Source organism: Callionymus lyra, chromosome 2, assembly GCF_982586985.1.
Source record: "Callionymus lyra chromosome 2, fCalLyr1.hap1.1, whole genome shotgun sequence".
NCBI lineage: Eukaryota > Metazoa > Chordata > Actinopteri > Syngnathiformes > Callionymidae > Callionymus > Callionymus lyra.
In genome coordinates, this window is record NC_141819.1 from 15820995 (window position 1) to 15840336 (window position 19342).

Consider the following 19342-nt stretch of genomic DNA (forward strand, 5'->3'; position numbering starts at 1 on the left):
TGTAAATACAAAAATATTAATTTTAAATACATAGTCTACAATTATATTAATTGAAAACATTCTTCCGGAGTTTGTATGTTCTCTACATGCTGCGAGGGTTTTACTCCGGGCACTCCGGTTTCCTCCCACAGTCCAAAAACAAACAGAGGTTGATTGAGAACTTGGGGAAATTGTCTGTAGGTATGAGTGTGTGTGTGAATGGTTGTGTGTCTTTGTGTGCCCTGCGACAGACTGGCGTCCTGTCCAGTGTGTCCCCTGCCTCTCGCCCAATGAAACAGGAAAATTAAAATGATTACACTTAATTGTTTTTAGATTTCCTTTATCCTATTATTACATTAAACCATAATTATTATTTCCATTTATTCATCAACTACCTTAAGGATGTTTGTGATGGTCTGGCAATAATAAGCAGACGACTCCTAAAATAAGTGTTTCTCAATACTTTGTAGAAGTCGCGCCGGTAGTTGTTTACGCCCTTAAACAAGAATCTAAAATTAAAAACAAATGGTTAGCATTCTCGTTGCATCACATATCGCAGCAGCCTAAAGCCAAGAATTAAGAATAGCCGGCACTCTTATCTTGTCTGAGCCACGCTGCACTGGACCAACTTCTTTTTCAACTCAAAGTTTGTGTAACCAGAAGGTACTCGCCAAGATGTAACTAAGCATTTTAGGGTGTTATTATAAAGTATTAGCTTCATCCCTAAACAAGACATACTAGTTCCCACTGTCCATGATTCTTCCGTCCAAACATGAATCCGATTATTTCCAGAGTGGTGTGAGTCAGCAGAGTCAGAGCTCGTGGAAGAGGAATTCTATTTTTAAAAGGATGTTATTCTGGGGGGCCATAACAGTCCCCGGGCGGCGGCCGGTGGGTACAGTGAGCCGGTGTGTCGGCTGCTGATGTCCAAACAAGGAGTCGGCTTACCTTCTGTGGATGGAGCCTGGTCCTGAGCAGCATACAGCATCTCCTTGAACGCCTGGCGGAAGAAACAAAGAAAACTTTAAACCTGATACGAACTGCGATCATGAGCGATGTGAAATCAAGTTGCCATTCAAGATACTTGAACTCACATAAACAGTATTGAGGTATTATGAGTTCACAGACACTCCAGATATGCAAGAGCGACAGCATCTAACCTCAAATGAACCAGTGAGGTGAAAGAAGACCAAAATAAAGTAAGCAAATGTAAAAGCACATGATCATGTGATATTTTTATGGAAGTTGATAGCGTCATTACAGTTTAATTTAATTTAATTATCAATATAATTGGATTTAAAATTAGATACATTTAAGATTGAGTTGCTTGTTTGAGGAGTTAATGTCCAAAATGTAAAATGTTCTTGTTATTGTCCTTTTAATTCCTTTTAAAGTTTAACTAATGTGTTGATTTAAGTGTTTTTTAAATAGATGTTGGACTCTATTGTATCATCAGTGTCTGTTTGTACAAAACTGTCTTTTCATTTAAATATTTACATTAGAAAATGATCTTAAGCCCCGCCCACTGAAAGCACTTTGTTTTTCTCCTAATTAAATCTTGTTTACCATAACCACACCCACTCTGCTGTGATTGGTAAGCAACAAGGTTTGTCACCAAGTGTCATCAATCCAGGAATTCTCCACCTCCAAGAGACTTGTTGTATATACAAAGCCAGGCATGATTACAGCTGGCTGGAGGAGGAGTGAAGACATTATTACGTCATAATGGACTGCGCTCTCGTAACCTCTCGTTCGCCCAGATTTCAAACGGAGGAGAACTTTATAAAGTAATAAGTTCAAAACATGGTCATGATGAGAGACTTACTGCATCTTGGAGAGAAAGACATCAACATTTGAAACTTGAGAGTGAGTCAGGAGAGTTGGAGTTCCATTAGTTAAGACTTGTATGAGTGTAACAGTGGCAACATGTTGACACTATGAAGTGTTTCTATCTTTAGATTTATCCTCATCTGATCCTCACCATACCTTCACTTGAATGGCATCTATTCACTGCTGCTTTGTTTCTGTGGTGACTTAATGTTTTTGTTAATTATATATTGAGATGCAATGACTTTAAAATGCAGCATTACATAGCGGATAGAAATCCTGCATGTCAAAGTGTTGAGAACCTCTTCAAGTACTTAGCTTTTGCGGTGAACCTACACAACTCTTGAAGCATAAAAGTTCTTTCAGTTATCCAATAAATTGATCTTAGTGTCATTATACGTGGATGATAATGGTTATTGGCCATATCTCCGCTTGTCAATATTAATATCAGGTATTAATAATAATTTCTGTTTCTTAAATAAGAAATATTTTCAATGTGCTTGCACAAATCCACAGATACCACCCAGGGTTCAGTACTACGGTGTTTTTCGCCATATATACACCCATACTGTGAGATCAATAGCATAAAAACATGAATCATTATCCCAAACCGAATGGATTAAATACATTTAAACACTCAGACAGACTTGTGATATGCTTGTTCATTACAAACTCTATAGTGTTTGTGATAACCGAAAAAGTCAAAATATACATTATAATGGAAGCACTTATATGTATTATAATAAAAGAGTGGAAAAAGTAAATTACAGGCCAAAAAGTTATGTGTGCTCAGTGCTTACAATCAATCAAATCAATATCTTCAATGACTGAGGAATTTTGTCGACCGAAGACTCGACAGTCATCGATCTCGTCTCACATCTGGGCCACCAAAATGAGAGTGCAACATTTTTTATCACTCCAGCTTTACTGGTATTAGTGTAGCATCATTTCTTTTTTAAAGCTTTTGCTATCTTACCTAGCAACCTTAAAAATTGCTTATTTTCGTGATTCATTTGTATTATGCGTTTTATAACGTAACGCTATAAAACAACGATTCAGTCGTTTATCATCATGGTAGTAGAAACCAGAGCATCGTTAGGATGGACTGTAGTTGTTCATCAATGTCATCCTATTTTAATCATGGCGGAAGAGGAATTATACATAAACCCTCTGATGGTATCAACAGCTACACAGGTGCTAACATAATGAGGACCACACTTTCTGGCATGTTAATCATCTTGTCTATTTCAGTATCACATCACATGGGTCAGGAGAGTACGCAGGGAAGAACAGCAACAGCAGTGACAATTAAACGGGTTGTCAGTGAGATTGAACATTTTTCCTCAGATAAGTAACAGAAAATGATCTCGAGCAGACGTGTGGATTACTAGAGGATCTGATGGTTCCTAACTAGAGGTAACATTAGTCCAAACACTGCAAGCTTCAGTCCTGTGTCATCTAGAGGTTTTTATATAAATAGTTAATCTTGTTCTAACATGTTTCCAGAACAAATGCCAAAGGAGAACAAAGTCTTCTTCTGTGACATTTAGTGCGGGATGAACCTCGAATAAGCCCAAGATCAACGCGTGCCTAAATGACCCTCCACACTCCGTCAAAGAGAAGCAAAGTCCGAGGGGGAGGACACTGTGGAGTGGTAAACAATGTTTGTTTTACTAACTGTTCATGTTCATACTCATTCAATAAACAAAGACTAATAGATCATGTTAAACATTTTTTTTAGTTGTATCATATTGTTGGGGATTCAAACTGTTCCTGAGAACTGCAGAGTGGAAATTCAGCTTTTTATCTTAAGGATTAAGGTGTTTTCTGTGTCAACTATATATTTCTGCCCGTGTTGGAGCAGCAAAATAACGTAGGAGGTCTCTGGTTCCATTCCACCGAAGCTCTGTCGTTTCTTTAAGGAGTTTTCTTTGCTTTCCGAGATGACTAAAAGTGGTCCTTTTCGCTTAATAAGAGTATTGTTTCTGACCATTTTTCAAGGTCTAAAGAAAGATAAGATAGTGATGCATTGTTGTTTTCTTAATGTGCAATTGATTTGTTTTTATTGTCAACTGATGTGTAGATTTAAGTGTGTATTAAATAGATGTTGGACTCGTACTCATTGTATCATCACTGTCCGTTTGTACAAAACTCTCTTTTCATTGAAATATTTACATTTTTTTTACATTTACTTAAGCCCCGCCCACTGAAAACACTTTGTTTACTCTCGAGCTAAAATCTCTCGTTGTCACGCAGTGTCATCAATCCAGGAAGTCTCCACCAACAAGGGACTCATTGTGTAAACAAAGCGGGGTGTGATTACAGCTGACTGGAGGAGGAGTGAAACCCATATTACGTCATAATGGACTTTGCCTTCGTAACCTCTTGTTCGTCCAGATTTCAGACGGGGGAGAACTTTATAAAGTAATAAGTTCAAAACATGGTCATGATGAGAGACTTTCTGCATCTTGAAGACACTTGAAACATGTGAGTGAGTCAGGACTCAGGAGAGATGGATTTTCAAGTTATTTGCCCTCTAAAAAAGAATAGTTGAAACATTTATGTTACAACCTTCATTAACTTTCAGTTAAGAAATTATAAAGACAAAAATGACACTTAAAAGACAAAAGTCCGGTCAATTCAGATACATAAAAATAAGGAAATCACTATAAGAATGTCTCACAATACTGCAGTTATTGGTCCATGGAAAGGCTATTTATCATTATGACTAAGATGCTCAATGAATGTATGAGTGGTTGAATCTTTAGACAACAGACAAGGGTTAGGATTGATTAGGATTGAAATCTGTCTGCGGATCCAGACAGAATTATTAGATGTGGTCGTTAGAAACAGATGGATTGAGAAGATAATGGGAGCAAACAAATACCAAAGTATCTCTCGTAATTACAAGCATTAGCGGAAATGACTTTGGACTCTTTATAAAAACATGTCCTGGAAATGAATCCTGCCACAGGAAAAAAAAAAAGTCCAGTGCGAGACATGACTGTCAAATAAAGGGAACCATAAGTAACACACAGATCTGTGATGACGCCCAGGAGAGCAATTGTGTGCCCCCTGTTACCGAACCCCCTTTGTGTAGTGTGTGTGTCATACACAACCTGCTGCTTTTGTTACACAAGTGGTCTCAGTGAGTTATACTGTGCAGAGATGGTAGGCACCCACGGTAAAGCGTCAACCTGGGATAAGGCTTGTTTGACACTCGTCTATAAAGTGAAAGATCAGCACTGGTACTGTACAGCCGAACTGAAATAGATCTGAAGAGCGGTGGTTAGCAATCCACACAAAGTCCTTCACCTTGAACAGCCATGCAGCCCCATGTTTAGGCCAGTGAACTGAACTGAATCCAATACTTCAATGACTCCGTGTGTCACGTCAATGACATACAGAAATGTTTAAGTACTTCATCCTCAAACGACTGACTCCAGATCCTTGAGTCTTGCTCATGAAATGCTCTCGAGAATCAATTTGAGGATGAGTTGAAAGCCGTTACTTAAACCTCTGTAGACCAGAGGGCCTGAGATGATCCTCATGTTGGAGGAAGAGTTGAGAGGATGGGAGAGGGATAGAGAAGGGAGGAGGAGGGAGGGAGGAGCAACAAGGGCAGGTCTGGTTGGGGACCAGATGTCCTCCCAGTGGGGGAGGAAGGAAGAGGTGAGAGGAGGAAGGTATAGGGAAGGGTGGTTTCTCAGCAGTGTCCCTGTCAGGAGGGTAGTATTGCTAATGCTTACACTGATCAGACAGTATTTTAAAGCTTATCGTTGCAGTCGTTTCCATCTGAAAAACTCAGTGTTCGACTCTGATTTAAGCACATATTTTACAGGTGTGTGTTTCAAACATGTCCCCCAGTCCTCCTCCTCCTCCTCCAACACTTTCATCAAACTGCCGAAGGTAAATACATAAGTGGCCTTGTTCACTCGCCCACACACCTGCAACTGCACGGTGTAGCCACAGTCTATAGTGCACGGACAAGAGCTTGACGGACACGTTCGGATCGCACATCCTTCCATACTAACCAGCCGTTTAACATACAGGTTCATAGCTATAGATCCCGCCGGAGGATAACGACACAAATCTCTCAATCTCCCTGTCAATGCTCCGAGTCCACATGAGGTCCAAGTTGTCGCATCCATCTTATCTGCGTGGAAACCGAGCGACCAATCCGCGAGGGAACAAATGCGTTCGTACACAATGGAGTGTTTCGGAAATAGGAGGCGATGAGAACTGGACCCCCGGGTTAATTAATCCAATTGATGCCAAAAGAATAGGCTGCGACTTTTTAATAGTCAATTTAGAAGACAGCCACAGTGGGAATAGAATTCATTAGCAAGTTGTTGCAGTAATAATAGAAACATACACGTGAAAACTGAGGCATAAAAAGGAATATAGGGATGAAATTTGACACAATCTTCTTTACTGGTATGGATCAGAAACACATTTGTGATTTGAAATGATATGTTTATATTACATGTACATTAATCATTTTAAATTGATCTAAATATGGGTTGGCTACGTTCATAACAACTTTCAAATCAGTATGTAAGGAAATAATTCTTCAAGGCTCAATTGATTTCATTGAAAGATTTGTCTAGTCACAAGTTTTGAACCAATTCTATAATCAAATATGGTTAAAAAAAACAACTTAAAAGTGAAACATACTGTATACTGTACATAGTTGTGGGATCTGACACAGCAAATATGTAATATTGCTAATTGATTTCCTTTTGGGCTTAAAATGTCAATGTCAAAAACCTATAATAATTGATCATAATGTTAAAACGTTTAACGTATGAAATATAAATGTTTTCTTGATGAAAAGAAGATTTTTCATTGTGAAATATATTTTTCACAAAATTCTTGGCATTTGTTTTTAAATCCTAATATTATCTTAACAAATAATCAAACTGACAATCCGGTATAAGTCCCTTTATAACGACATGACATGGATTTTTTCCAACACAGCCATGAATGCAGATGATAGCCGCCATCATCCTTCTCAGGTCAGGGACGGCGGTGCAGGAGATTGAAGGTGTAAAATGGCTGTTTGGTCATGTATGTTCATGACAGCACTTGTCTAACACCAACATGATTCATTTAAATGATCAAGTTCAAATGTAGTTTTAACCCCATATTCCATATCGTGAAAGACGTCATTTCACAGTGACTGTGTTCTACAGTGAACTGTGCGAGTTTATAAAAGGTCATGCGTCCAAAATAAAAGCAGTGCAGTGAGCTTCTGGTAAAGCTGGATGACGAGAAGAACATTGTCTTTGTCTATAATTCATAGAGCTAAATGGAACGGAGCAGGCTGCCCTGTCACTGCATGTCTGCACCAAAGCTCCTAATGTACAGGCAGCAAGAAGTGGGGTGTGAAGATAAAGTACTCAGTGCACTACACCACACAACAAAGGCTCAGTGTGCACACAATGATGTCTCCACTCACAAGAAAGATATCAACACACCAGAGCCAGTGTGTGATGTGTGAGCTACAGTTGAGAGACACTTGGTTTTATATATAGTGTTCAAGGAAAATGAATATATTTAAAATTCAAACAGGATGCTTTAAAAAAAAAAATAGTATTTTTTATTCATTCATTTTCTATTCTAAACACAAAAGAAAGAAATGAATCATTTATATTTGCAAAAAAATATGAAACGTCAAATTTAATTTAAATTATATTTCTACTGTATAATTTAGGTAGGTAGAAATAAGAATTGTTGTTTTGTTTGACCAAAAACAACACCGCTTACATGTTTCCTAGTTAAAAAACATAAATGTTTAACTATTAATAACACATTTTCTTTACAATATGAATATTTAAAAAGTTGTTTTATCGAAATAAAACGACGATCAGACGCTATTGTCTGTACATTATAAATCATTTACTGACAACAACTCCATGACTTTACCTCATACTGTAAATACTGCTTCCTCCACTCGGGAGTGATATGCGACGAAAGATGTTCCGCGAATTTCATTTTCCCGTCAGTGTTGTTTCCAGAAAAGATCCTTTAAATCCAGAGACTCAGACGCGCTTCTCTCAGCAAGACTTCACTAGTTCCGCTCAAAACTTGCAGTTTAACGCGTCGCCACTTCGAGCTGATCTCCGGGCGGGTCCCGGGTCCACATGCTACGAGGTTCTGTTTTTTTGAACAGGTGGTCCGGTGGCAGGACGGCAGAGCCGGAGAGATCGGCGTCGGTGACTTTGCTCCGTCCGTCCCCGGGCAGGTCTGGGGACATTTGCACGAGTCCGCTAGCGACGCGCGGTCACGTGGTCTACGTCAGCAGGAGCGCGCAGTAGTGACGGGACCTTCTGAGGAGGACCTGCTGAGGAGGACCTGGTGAGAAGGACCTGAGCACGGACCTTTAACACGGACTTTAAGCTTTTTAGTGCCTGGAGTCAAATAGAATACATCGAAATACAGACACGCCCTGTTTGTGTTGATCGTCTTCTAGATAAATAAAACTTATTTTTTTACCAACATTTTTATGAAATTTGAATTTATATTTATATAAGTACAAGTTCCGTCGCTACGCAACTTTTTGATAACTATTATTTTTATTTATTTTGTCATTATTGTAAGTGTGTATGTCCAGCCACTAGGTGGACTAGAGACGCCTCTTCAACCTGCTGCTCTGAAGCCACACCCCGATATATAATGTAGCAGATTTAAGTATTTGATATATTTTTTGTATGGAATAAACATTCAGTTTGTCTTATGAATTAACTTATTGTGAGGTTCTACCCTTTCCATACACTTTAAGGAAAATACTTTTGATTTATATTGTATTTGGTTGAGCAATACACGTTTTAATGTTAAAAAAAACAACATACATTTGCTAGTTAGTTGTTTTTTCTACCAATACAATTTTAAGTGAAAGTAAAATATACAACTAGATTCTCGTAATAATTCACTTTTACTTCTTGAATGTATTGTGTAAATCCAACCAATTCTAAATGTGTTAAATCAATTTCACTTATCTATCTTGTTTAACTTTTTTAAATAATGTATTTGATCGATTTGTGAAATAATGTTAATATAATTACCAAAGAAATTATATATGTGCTGTGGAGTACCTGGACGATACTCAAGTCTGAGGACTCACTGGGAAACTGTTCCAAAGCCAATGCTGCCCTCTGCTGGATGCTAAGTTAACTTCACCACGATTACATTTTTTTTTCTGTCAAAGTATTGACTTGTCAGTCAAGTTTAATATATAAACTTTCATATAAATGAAATGAAGGTAGAGATATATTACTAGTAGATACAAAAAAAAAATATTTGAGTAAATATTGCATTAAATCATGCTTAGTAAATCATGTTTAGTTAATGGTCAAACTATCCAGTCTTATTTGAAAATGGAATAGATGCCACAGCGATTTAATTTTAATAATGATAATAATTCAATATTGTTTTTTTTAAACGCAATACATAAATAAATTAAATAAAAGAGATGTTTTTTCTGAAACTGCATGGCATGTTGTTGTTTCTGTGTTGTACCAAGTACATACATTTATTTTGCTTTATGATAGAGAATATTGTTGGGTGAGGGGTCACCTGTTAGATTATAATCATATTGCAATATCAAAAGATATATATACTTGAAGATTGGAATATACAGGTATTTTTTAGATAAAAACACTTCTTGTTTATGTGAACCCTTGTTGATAGGAACCCTTTTCTGCAGCGTCGTAGAGTCGGCGTCATTAGAGGGACGGACCACTGACGGACCGCCAGGTTAAACAAATCCAACTGTCAGATATTTATTAACGACAGCGAAATTAAGTCGCCATTTGTTTTCAGATAAAACCCATAAAACATTTCGTTTTATTATCAATTGAATTTTTCTCATCTCGAAACAATAACGACGCGTGTCGTCGCTGACGTAACTACATAAACAATAAGAATGGCTTCCCGGTCGCCGTCGTCCTCCGCGGACACTGCGACAGGTTCAGGTACCGACCCAGCTCGACCGGACACAGGTGAGCCTCTGGGCGGTGCAGGGTCGGACTCCGACTCGGATCTCGGTCTGGATAGATTCGACAGTGGGGAGACGGGGGAACGACTGGAAGGCGAGGATCTGGAACAAGAGTTCGAGTCTGCAGCTGATCGCGTCGGAGGTCTGGTGCAGACTGCAGGCAGAGACCAGCTGCTGTACCTGTATGCTCGCTACAAGCAGGTGAGTGTCATTGCAATCCATATGCATACAACATAAACGTGACGATTTAATTCTTAATTCAGGTCATGGTTTATATGCATGTATATTGATGTAAGCTCAACAAATTTAAGCATATTTACTCACATATATATTTGAAAATTACCTAAACACACTTCTCATAGACAACATTTAATAATCACATGATTACATTGAATCTTTTTCTGCTAACTTGTCAATAATGTTATGCCTGGATGTTGTTTGTTGATGCTTTCTCACATGCACACATTTTCTTTTTTCTGTAGGTCAAAGTTGGAAAGTGCAATACAACTAAGCCAGGGTTCTTTGATTTTGAAGGACAGAGGAAATGGTATGTGTGAATTAAAGTGAAATAGTTGTGTATTTTTAAAGAAGCTTTTTCATGGCACCATGTTTTGCAATATGCATACATTTATCAGAATGCAAGTATTTTAAATTAAATATATACAGTACTGTGCAAAAGCTTGAGGCAGGTGTAAAAAAAATTGCTGTAAACTAACTATTTCTAATTGCTTTCAAAAATGTAAATAATAATTGTTTATTTTTTATCAATTTACAAAATGCTAAGTTAGCGAACAAAAGAGAAATCTAAATCAAATCAATATTTGTTCATCATCTACTGTCCGGAGAAGTCTGGCCAGAAGTGTCTTCATGGAAGAGTAGCAGCAAAAAAGACATTCCTCCCACATGGAAACAAGGCCAAGCAACTCAACTATGCATGAAAGCATAGGAACTGGTTCAGAAAAATGTAAGCAAGTGCTCTGGACTGAATTGAAATATTTGGCTGTAGCAGATATATTTGGTTTGTTCGCCGAAGGGCTGGAGAGCGCTACAATAATGAGTGTGTACAGGCAATAGTGAAACATGGTGGAGGTTCTTGCAAGTTTGGGGCTGCATTTCTGCAATAGAGTTGGAGATTTGGTCATGATTAATGGTATCAATGCTGAGAAATACAGGCAGATACTTATCCATCATGCAATACCATCAGGAGGCATATGATTGGCCCAATATTTATTCTGCAGCAGGACAACGACCCCAAACATGTAGCCAGTGTCATTAAGCACTGAAAGTGATGGTATGAACCCCACAGAGCCCTGATCTCAACATCATGGAGTGTGTCTGGGGTTACATGAAGAGACAGAAGGATTTGAGAAACATCTACAGAAGATCTGTGGTTAGTTCTCCGAGATGTTTGGAAAAACCTACCAGCCGAGTTCCTTCATAAACTGTGTGCAAGTGTAACTATAAGAATTGATGCTGTTTTGAAGGCAGAGGGTTTTACAGCATTTTTTCACACTTACCTAAAAACTTTTGGACAGTACTGTATATTCATTATTTGAATTACAACTACTCAAATCTCTTATTTTCTTGACTGCAGGCAGGCGTGGAAGCAGCTGGGAGATATGGAGGCAGAACAGGCCATGAGGGAGTACATTTCCTGCGTCAATGTATTAGATCCTGAAGGCAGCCACAGGGTAAGGCTAAACTCTTGTTCCCTTCAAAATAATCAAATATTTGACTTCATGCTAAAAAGAACGAGATCAAATTAAACATGATTAAAGTGTGCATTAGCTGCTATGCCACTGTTGTAATGTAACATTTATGCCAGAAGAGGTCAGTGTCTGCACTCGATAAACCCAACCGATTTTTCTTTTTTATTTCCACTTATATTTGTAAATTTCAAGCTATTCTTGAAACGTTTGCCTCTTACTAGTTATAACCAGGTTTTAGATTAATGAACAGTTAGGAGGGATACTTAGATTTTTCCAAATAACTTTTCTAATTGTATTTGATTTACACAAATAAATGAATTACCATTGTGTATTATAACAACTGAGCATTGTTCTGTTACCCATTATAGAGAAAAACATCCCCTCGTGATTCTCCCTTTTATTAATTGATTCTGTACAAACTATTAAAAATACACACAGTGTCTTAATCCTTCTTAGCTGCGTCATTTGAGTAGTAAATATGACCAGCATTCTTTATCAGACTAACCAGTGCCCACCAAGGTAACCATCTACAAGGGTCAAGAGCACAATAATGTGTATGTTATAATAACATACAAGACATTTTATAAAATGGTTCATAATGTTTTTTCTAGCATGTTAATAAATTAAAAAACGGAACCAGAAAAGAATATTTTTCTTTCTGTATCCTATAATTCGTCATCCCTTTTCTTTGTCAAGTTTGTCTCTAGATTCTTTTGTTGACCCTTTAAAGTTTATTTCTTTCTGCTTTTTTTTACTGATTGATGTTACTTTAACGTTGTCAGTGTCAGACGCACGTCGTGCTCTCATGATTGTGTACGAGGCCGTGCTGCCAGGGCAGCGGTCTCTAACTTTGTCCCTCAGTTGGACCATTATTAACCACACAAAAACCATGCTTGGAAAAGACTGATTAGATTAGTGCCAACAAAGAGTGTGTGTAGCTGTGTCTATTAGTGTAGTGGCACCATTAAACGGTGTAAGTAGAAGTGGATCGGCAGAGGAACACAGTGGAGAATAATAGCCAGAATCTGACCTTTGTTCCTGCCTCAATTGTTGAGCCGCCACTAGATTTATAATGCATTATTTTGTGGACGACCAGGACCAGTGCATCAGCGAATATTCTGAGTTTGAGAAGTGAATTAGGTTGTCCCAAAAGTGCAGGCACGGTTGTTTTGCTTCGCTCGTCGTGTTCCCTCCACTCTTCCCTTTCTCTAAAATCAGATTTGTGTGGCTTCTTTTGTGAGTCAAGGTTGGTCAGCAAAGAATAGGCTGGGCAATAAAGGCTGAACTGAATGTAATGAGAAATTTCATAGAAAAAAAAAGGCCAAGAGAAGATTTAAAGGGGCTAAATTAAGTCTCCATATATGTTATATTGCTCTCATGATTGCTGTTGGCACTTTATTACCTATGAGGTCATGTCTAAGACCTCGACTTCTATTCACATTCAGCATGGTTTTTAATTCCTCAAGAGCTATATTGTGTGTTTACTGATTACTTGTCTCGGCATTTGGCCATGTGCAGCACTGAATGCAGAAATAAGAGTAAAGTTTGGACACATATATATAGCACATTTAAGTACATGCAGGTTGAGTATTATTATTAATACAGATTAGAAATATCCTAAAAGCTTCAAAGCTACATCATATAAAGATTTAAAAAACGATGACATGAATCTTCATAGAACCAGACTACAGATGCGTCTTTGCGAGGTGCTGTGATAAGTAGGATATCAAATGTTAAATGTACAAAAAGTGTTTTGATGTTTTTGTGTATTTTGTTGTGCTGGCAGGAATGTCGAGGAGCTGAGAGGAGAACTGGGTTTGGAGGAGCAGCTGTCAGCTCTTTATATCAGGAGGAGACAATAAGGTACACGAAGTAGCTCAGAATTCATACATGGACATTAACTAGATGAAATAATTTACCTGATATGATTATTTTTTAGTGTGTATTATTGCTGATACATATAATTATAAAATATTAGAATATAAGTCTAATGTTCTAAAGATCTGTATTGTTGACCTGTATTTAGATCCTGAAAACAAATGTTTGTGGTATCCCTTGTGTTGTCTCAGGGTCAAGATGAACGACCTCCCTGGCTTCCATAAATACATGTGCCGGGGTTTACCTTGACCTTGACCCAGAGACAACCCAAGGGATACCACAATCACATTTGTTTTCAGGCCTTCGGGTCAACTTGACCCAGAGATGATAATTAATTTTATTATAAAGTCATTCTTGTTACAATTACTGTGCTTGAAGTAGAGTTATAAGAGTTTTACATCTGAATGTATCAATAAAATGAAGGGAGAGTGGGTTAAGTTTAGTTTGTAGTGCTGCGACAACAAGCTCATCAGGTGAAAAGACTTGTTTAGTTTTTGTTTAGTTTCAGAGCTTTAAAGAGGCAAACTAGTTTCCCTTAATTCTGCATACATATTAGTAGTTTTAACCATCCCAAAAAATGATTAAAACCCTTTGAGGGAAAACATGCCGACACATCTCGACACCAGTTAGCTGCTTCTTCAAAGCTCATGCTCAACAATGTGTTTCTTCCTGACGAGCCTCGACTCATTTTCTACACGAGGAAATTTGTCCAAAGACTTTTTGTAGGATGTTTAAATGACCATGTTCAGTACAATCCTAAAACTCCTGGTTTACACAACGTTGATTTCTAGGTCAGGTTTTGAATCGTTAAGTAAAACGTAAAAACACCCTTTTTGATAGTTTTGTCAACAAATAGCCTTGTTTGAAACTCCAGAAAGTTGATTTTCTTTTTTCATTTTTTTCATGATAAGCCATTGTGTTTCTATTCAGTTTCTCATTTCAAATTGAAAGTCAAATGACTGGCTCTACACGGAACAATTCCATAAAGACCGCTAACAAGAACATATTTTTGTTTTTAAATCTTTTTCTCAAAAGGCTTGAAAAAGGACTCGACCTTTACTGTTGATTTTTAAAAGATGTTCTTAGCTAAAATAAAATTAAACTTGATATACATTTGACAGTGTTAACCACTTATCCTGCCTCAGTATTTGAGAATATTCAACAGACTAACTGCAGTGAATTCCTGGAGACATCGTACCCGTCTGATTTATGTTAATGAAATATATTCTCCATTTACTCTTCCCTAGCAGACTTACTGAAGCCTAAAAAGCTCATCTTCCTTCCAATAGAGGGGAAAAAAGTTCCTTTTGGTTATGAAAATGAGACATGTGAATCCTTCAGGTTTCCGCTAAATGGCAGCGCGTGATTAGTATTCAGTCTTTTGAGGAGGTGGCCAGAGTCTCCCTCGCCTAATTACATTAGGATTCAGGAATCTAGTGAAGGGTCCATGGGGGTTGTGATGAAGACATGCCAGTTACAAGGGGGGCACGAAGGTAGAGCAAGGTTTCCCAGAACGACGATCCTCTCGGCGATGCCGGTAACACCCAGAGGACGACGCAGTCAAAGTCCTGCACGCATCACATGCCCCACCGTCGGCTGCATCCATACGTCGACACGATTGCCTTCTATCTGGAGCAGAACCTGCCGGAGCGGTCATGGTCAACGCTTCGCTGCATTTCAATTTTCTCCTCTTCTCTCTCGCGCTCTTCCCACACAAACACACAAATTCTCTCCGTATTAAAAATCTAAGCACCTGTTAGCCCGACAGTTGCTCCTCCTGCTCTACACACGAGTTTGTATTGGAAAATATTTATTGATAAACGCTCACTTTGTGTTTGCTGGTTTTGTTTCTGTAGCCCGACAGCGTAAAAACATTAGGGTCGTGTTCCCCACATACCCGGCTCGGGAATGATTGTGGGGGCCTGTCAAGGTGGAGGTCGTGTCGGGGTTGTGTTGACAGATTGCACGTGTGTGTTTGTGATGGATTCTGGTGCTGTGTTGTTGATGAGTGTAAACTAAGGCCAGGTAGATGAGTGTTCTCCAGTTTGGTCTGATGGATGAAGGACATACGCCATCTGCCAGCACACACACACATACACACACACACCTACACACACAACCCTAGGATGCCCAGCATTGCAGGCCACTCTGTGATGACAGACTATCTTGTGACCTTCCCAGCATGCATTGCGGCACCATTGATGCCACATTGTTTATTGCAGTGACATGAATCATTTGTTTTTGTGTAACCTGTGTGTCTTTATACGCTCTTGCCGTCTTATTTATCACAGACGCTCCACGTGTCGTCCACTTAAACACACAACAGTAAAATACATATTTAAAGGCGGGAGTAAAAGGGGTGGGGGGGGGTCTGTATTTATACGTGTCGTACACTCGTCATGCCGGACCTATCTGACCGTCAGAGTAAGACTGATGAGCTGGCCTATTGATTAGTTGCCTGGAGAGACAAATGGCAACCACCCATCAGGGACACTCGGGGTCACCGTGGCCATCAGACTGGAAGTGGGCGTCGCCCCCTCGGAGGAAGTCATGAATAAACATGGCGGCAGTAATCAGGCGTATGTAAATGAATGAGCTCATACATAACACGGCGGCGATAAAAGTGTAATGAGTAATTCATAATTTGTCACAGGCTGACGGAGGAGAGAGAGGAGGAGGAGGTCCGGGGAAATAAAAAGAGAGCATGACGCGGGTCCGTGATGAAAGGATGATTCAGAGGATCATTAGAGGGAACACAGTGAAGTTTGTGCGTGTCAGCTATTGTTTGCATTCGGTTTGAGATCATAAGTTTGAAGCACTAAAGTTACATACTCGGGCTTCATGGAGTATGTTGTGTGATTGTTGCATACGTTTAATTCATTTTATTGTCACGATTTATCACTTTTCGTTCTGATCTCTTTCTTTTAATTTGCTTGGATTTAACACTTGTTCTTCTTCCATGTTTAGTTATTTCCTCGTTCATTTCCTTCATATTTGCTGCTACTATCTTAAATATCAGTTTAGATTTGTACAGAAATGATATCTCTTGTGAAATTGATTCTAGACTAGAAAAGCTTCGATGATAAATCTTTATCTGATGTTGAGAACTAAAGTCCTTTATAGCAGTGTTCCCTAACCCTCGGTCCGGGGAATGGTACCTGTCCGTGAATCATCTGTTACCGGGTCGCACAGAAAGAAAAAACAATGCATATAATTTCTGTTCAATTGATTATTACTGACTTAAAGCTGTTTTGTTTTGAAAAAATAATGTATTTTCTCTGAAGTAACATTAGGTTGTAAATCCTGACAGGTCAAGACGCTTGTTTCAGTCAAATTTACTCAACAAATAATCCTGTAAACTAGTGGAAAAATGTTTTTTTATCTGTGAATATAAGGCCCACATTAAATCGGGCCGCGGTGCAGAAAAACTTGGGGGACCCTTGCTTTAGAGCATGTGTGTCAATTCAAGACCCTGAACCAAATCTATAATCTCAAATTACGAAGATTAGACTTCATATGGATATCAGAAGTATATAGATTAAGATGAGGAGCAGAGATGATCGTCGTAACACTCAGATGTCAAATAAGAGTAAAAATGATGAAGGAAAGGAATTTGTTGGGAATTTGCTGTTTATAATCAGACTTCCTGTTAAAGACGGTTTGGTAAATACAAATAATGTGTGATGGAGGTCGACACGGCTGCATTAGAACAATCGTGTGATAACATTTCTAAATGTCTCTTGAGGAGATCGGTGGCATCGCCAACATTTCCCCTCAAACACACAACAATGTTGCAGGTCTCACGTCAGGAGCAGGAAGTGAGGGATTTGACTCGTGCGATATATCTGCGGGTCCTGGAGTGTCTGTGTGACAATGGGAGACCTAAATTCAATTAATCTGAATGCCCCGTATGGGCAAAAGGGAAGGGAAAGGCGTAAAGCTCTAAATGAGATTTCGCCCCTTTTCCCCCTCTCCGTACAACAGCCCCCTCCTCACCCACCACCACTCATTGCTGTCGCCAATGCCAGGATGTGATCAGCAGGCAGCGAGATAAAATCAAAGGTGGGATGGTGTCAGTGACACTAGAGTTCAGCCTGTCATGTGACTAAACTAGCCAGTACTTTATGTGTCTGATGCCAAACATTGTAAAGGAAATTTATATTTGTGTCTGAGGTCAATGTTAACTGTGAAGGGAATTAAATGTTTACTATAGTCGAACCTGAGGAAACCACGCCTGATTTTACACATGTGTTGTGGAACTGAGATGCTGCATATAAAGTTGATGAAAGAATAACTTAAAATGGATTTAGTTTAACTTTAAAAACTGTACTGCATTCTCTTAGTGTTGCTTAAGAACAGCAATACTTTTGGACTTGGAGCTGAAATCATTGCCTTTTTTCCCTCCAATCTTTCCCTCCTCAGTCGCTATTCTTATTAACTTTTTACCTTTTAAAAATCCAATTAAATTTCAACCAAAGTTGCAATGAAATGAAGCTACAATTTAACCATAATTGTTTGCTTGTATAGCATTCTGTCCGAAACATTATTTGTTTCTCTGTCACTTCCAGGGAAGAAGATAAGAACGTATTTGATTACTGCAGAGAAAATAACATCGAACACATCACCAACGCCATCAGCACCCAGAAGCTGGACGTCAATGCTAAAGACGAGGAGGTAAGAAAGAAAAACATGAAAAGTCATCTCTTAGATTCTGTATTGTTTGACATTAAACTCAATATATTGTTTATAATATTGTTGAATGTTTTAGAATAAGGTTGTTTATATTGTTCATGATCCTACTCGAGCATTCTAGTCCACGTCACACTGCCCGGTGTCTATTGTGGTTCTTTTGAGACAGATGGTCTCGGGGTACGCTTTTGTGTCCCTCGTACTGCGATTGTTCTGCACCCGGCTGCAGTGAGCATACGCGCCAGCAGAGGGCACTAGTGAAGTTTCTGACCAGCGATACATTGGTTCTGTGGAACCACGTTTGTCTTTAGTTTCCCGCCTTACCTGCACAACATCCTTTAAGCGAAGACAATATGGCCCTTAATACGGTTTATATAGTCACATCCAAGTGAAGAATTCATAGTTTAAATGTGGAATTATTTTGTAATTTCACCGATTTATTTAAAGTGGTTTGTTTGAATTAAAATCAGTCTCAAATCTGTGTAAACCTGCTGTGAATTTGAACGAGTCAATGCGATCTTAAGTGGTTTAGATAATACTCTGCCGAGGAGGGAATTTACTTCTTATCACAGCGAACACTTCAGCGTATTAATTTAGGTCAGCGAGGAGCTGAAGAGATGTTGGCAAGATATGAACATCAGCTGAGGAGAAAAAAGATTGTGACTGAGTGTTGATGTCCCTCCTCCAGGCTCTGGACAATCCAAGAGTCGACGGCGAGAGCCAAAACACTATTAACCTTTGAGTTTTTAAAGCTAAAGCAGCTAAAATAAAAAGGTATAGAAACACAACATCCATCATAAGCTCATGTTTATAAGTCTGTTTGTCCACTTACTCGCAGAGGTGCCAATGTTGATGGTAGCGAAGCAGAATTAAATGAGTAACAGAGTTTATTCTATACCTGTTGATGTTCTTAACTGGTCTCCTGCTTCACATGGTTCAATGAGCTATTGAGCAATTTTCCTTAAGTCCATTTAGGGGCCTTCAAGCAAAGAGCCTTAATATAGATAGAAATCATATCAAAGTATTCTGGAGCAAGGGAAAAATTAATAATAATAATAATTATTATTTTTATATTATTATTATTATTGTTAAGGTTCAAATATTTGATTTCATAATTTTTTTTAATTTATGTCTATATTTTTGTATACAATTTATAAACGTGTTACTCGTAGAGGAACTACGGACAATACTTATAATTAAAACACTTTATTTTTAATTTGTAAAATTACTTATTGGGCCTAAAATAAAAAAGGATATTGTC

The 19342-nt window shown here is 38.5% G+C and overlaps 2 protein-coding genes across 2 annotated transcripts in view; one reads left to right on the top strand and one right to left on the bottom strand.

The window, feature by feature from the left end:
* The window catches only part of xpr1a (xenotropic and polytropic retrovirus receptor 1a), a 58324-nt gene extending 50220 nt beyond the window's left edge, over positions 1 to 8104 (bottom strand). Inside the window, exons 1-2 of the mRNA XM_087783686.1 lie at positions 7735 to 8104; positions 928 to 979 (exon numbers count right to left, since the gene is read on the bottom strand). Of these exons, the coding sequence (XP_087639812.1) occupies positions 928 to 979; positions 7735 to 7803 (121 nt within the window). The 5' untranslated portion in view covers positions 7804 to 8104. The remainder of the gene's footprint in view (positions 1 to 927; positions 980 to 7734) is intronic.
* A 1449-nt stretch (positions 8105 to 9553) lies between these two features.
* Positions 9554 to 19342, top strand: part of acbd6 (acyl-CoA binding domain containing 6) — a 31721-nt gene continuing 21932 nt past the window's right edge. Inside the window, exons 1-5 of the mRNA XM_087782600.1 lie at positions 9554 to 10006; positions 10288 to 10352; positions 11400 to 11496; positions 13301 to 13377; positions 17961 to 18066. Of these exons, the coding sequence (XP_087638726.1) occupies positions 9734 to 10006; positions 10288 to 10352; positions 11400 to 11496; positions 13301 to 13377; positions 17961 to 18066 (618 nt within the window). The 5' untranslated portion in view covers positions 9554 to 9733. The remainder of the gene's footprint in view (positions 10007 to 10287; positions 10353 to 11399; positions 11497 to 13300; positions 13378 to 17960; positions 18067 to 19342) is intronic.